The sequence below is a fragment of the Penaeus vannamei genome, chromosome 19 (assembly GCF_042767895.1).
Source record: "Penaeus vannamei isolate JL-2024 chromosome 19, ASM4276789v1, whole genome shotgun sequence".
Lineage (NCBI taxonomy): Eukaryota > Metazoa > Arthropoda > Malacostraca > Decapoda > Penaeidae > Penaeus > Penaeus vannamei.
Window position 1 is genome coordinate 4,670,139 of NC_091567.1, and position 2,500 is coordinate 4,672,638.

Here is a 2,500-nt window from a genome sequence, read left to right on the forward strand (position 1 = left end):
CTTACCACACCCCCGTTACCATACCCAAACACCCTGGGACTCACCCTGTGGTTCTGATACGCAGTGACGGCCGTGAACTTGGTCTCCGGGAACACAAACGTCTTGAAATTTTCGGTCGAAGAAACATCTTCTGTCTTCGGGTTGACGTAGACGACGTGGAAGCGGGGTTGGTAACGGTGCATGGAGTTCAGGATGATCTGTAAGGGGGAGGGGGAGGAGAAGGAGCAAGGGGGTTGGGGGGTGGGGGAGGGGGTGTGGGAAGGGTGGAAGGGGAGGAGGAGGGGGAGGGATGGGTGGAGGGGAAGGGGGTAGGGAGGGAGGAGGTGGGATGGGTGGAGGAAAAGAGGAGGGGAGGGGGTGGGAGGAAGGAGCAAGGGGGTTGGGGGGAGAGGGGAAGTGGGAGGGGTGGAGTGTTCGAGGGGAAGAGGTCGGAGGGGTGGAAGGTTGGAAATGGGAAGGGGGTGGGAGGGGTGGGAGGGGTGGAGGCAGAAGAGGAGAAGCAGGAAGGGTGGAGGGGGAAGAAGAGGAGAGAGAGAAGTGGGAAGGGTGGCAGAGGGAGGGGGAGCAGGAGGGAAGGGGTTGGAAGGGTGGAGGGGGAAGAGGAGGGGAAGGGTTGGAGTGTTGGAGGAGGAAGAGGAGAAGGAGCAAAGGGAATGGGGGAAGGGAAGGGGATGTGGAAGGGTGGAGGGGGTAGAGGAGGGCAGAGGTAAGAGGGGTGGAGAGGGAATAGGAGGAGAAGGGGTGAGTTGGGGGAAGGGAGACGAGGAGAGGCGAGAGGAATCATTGCAAGGGGGCAGGGGTAGGGGGAGGGGGGAAGTGGGGAGGAGGGGTTCGGAACACGGGAAGGAGGGATAAGGGAGAAGAAAGACAAGGTGATTAGAATTAATGCGCGTGGACGGATGAGAAGAGGAAGAGATGAATAAATAAAGGAAAGGATGAATGAGTAAAAAAAAAATCAATGAATTAGTAAATAAAAAACAACAACATATGAATGAATAAATAACAAACAAAAACTTATGAATGAATAAATAACAAACAAAAACTTATGAATGAGTAAATAAAAAAATGAATGAATTCTTGAATGAATGAATTACTTAAACAAATGAACGAACGAATGAGGAAACAAATAAATGGATGAGTAAATAAGCTAATGAATGAATGATCGCGTAAGTAAACAAATGAATGAATGAATGAGAAAATAACTAAAAGGATGGATGAGAAAATAACTAAAGGAATGAATGAGAAAACAACCAAATTAACGAATGAGTAAAACCAATAAATGAATGAACGAACGAGTAAATAAATAAACAAGTAAATACATGAATAAACAAACGCGTAAACAAATGAATGAACAAACGATTAAACAAGTCCCCCAAAACCAGAAAACAAACAAACAAACAAACATCTAAAACACCTAAAAAAAAGATGAATAAGCAACTCACATGTCCATTATCATCCAGCTGATTGTTGGTGAGCTTGAGCTTATCGAATGACGTCACTTGCTTCATCCACTGAGCTCCTTTCGCGGGCGAGTCCGGGTGCACGTGGATGCGAGGGGGGGAGTTCGGGTCCGCTTTCCCCGCTACGATCCACGAGGAGCTGGTGGGGGAGGGTGGGGGGGAGTGAAGAGGGGGTGAAGGGGAGGGGGTGGAGGGGGAGGAGAGAAGGGAGGGGTGGAGGAGAGGGGTGGGGATGGAGGGTGGGGTTGGAGGAGAGTAGGGGGTGGAGAGGGGATGGTAAAGAGGGTGGGGGTGAAGGAGAGTAGGGGGAGAGGGGGTGGTGAAGAGGGGGGGTGAGGGTGAAGGGGGAGGGGTGGAGGAGATTAGGGGGTGAGATGGGGTGAAGGAGAGTAGGGGGAGAAGGGGTTGAAGAGGGGTGGGGGTGAAGGGGGGGGAGGGAGGAAGGGGGATGGATAAAGTGGAGGGTGTGAAGGTGGAGTAGGGACGAAAGAGAGATGGAGGAGACGAAGAAAGGGAAAGGGGAATATAAGAATAGGGGTGAAGAGAGGTGGAGAGGAGGGAGGGTGGGGGTGACAGAGGTAACAGGGATGGTGGGGATGAAGAGAAGTGAAAGGGGTGGGGGTGAGTTGGGAGAAGAGAGGGGGGAGGGGGGAAATTTTCGTTATTATTGTTTTTATATATTTTTTCTAATGGAAATTATATAGACTAGAGTTGATGTGATATCGTGGGGAAGTAATTTATCTTTTATTTCTCGATGTTATTGATTGTTGTTATAATTATCATTATCATAATTATTATCCTTATGTTCATTGCTGTCATTAGAATTATAATGACCTTTTTTCTTTTTATACATATACCTTCATATGTGTCTCTCTATATATCTGTTTATCTGTCTCTCTATCAGTCTATCTATCTGTCTGTTTATCCATTCTCTCACACTCTTTCTCTCTCTCTCTCGCTCTCCCTTTCTCTCTCTCTCTCTCTCTCTCTCTCTCTCTCTCTCGCTCTCTATCTTTCTCTTTCGCCGAACATATATATAT

The 2,500-nt window shown here is 48.7% G+C and overlaps 1 protein-coding gene across 1 annotated transcript in view; it reads right to left on the minus strand.

Annotated features, from left to right (window-relative positions):
• Positions 1-2,500, minus strand: part of LOC113824894 (uncharacterized) — a 102,250-nt gene that overhangs the window by 41,204 nt on the left and 58,546 nt on the right. Inside the window, exons 4-5 of the mRNA XM_070133799.1 lie at positions 1,443-1,599; positions 45-197 (exon numbers count right to left, since the gene is read on the minus strand). Of these exons, the coding sequence (XP_069989900.1) occupies positions 45-197; positions 1,443-1,599 (310 nt within the window). The remainder of the gene's footprint in view (positions 1-44; positions 198-1,442; positions 1,600-2,500) is intronic.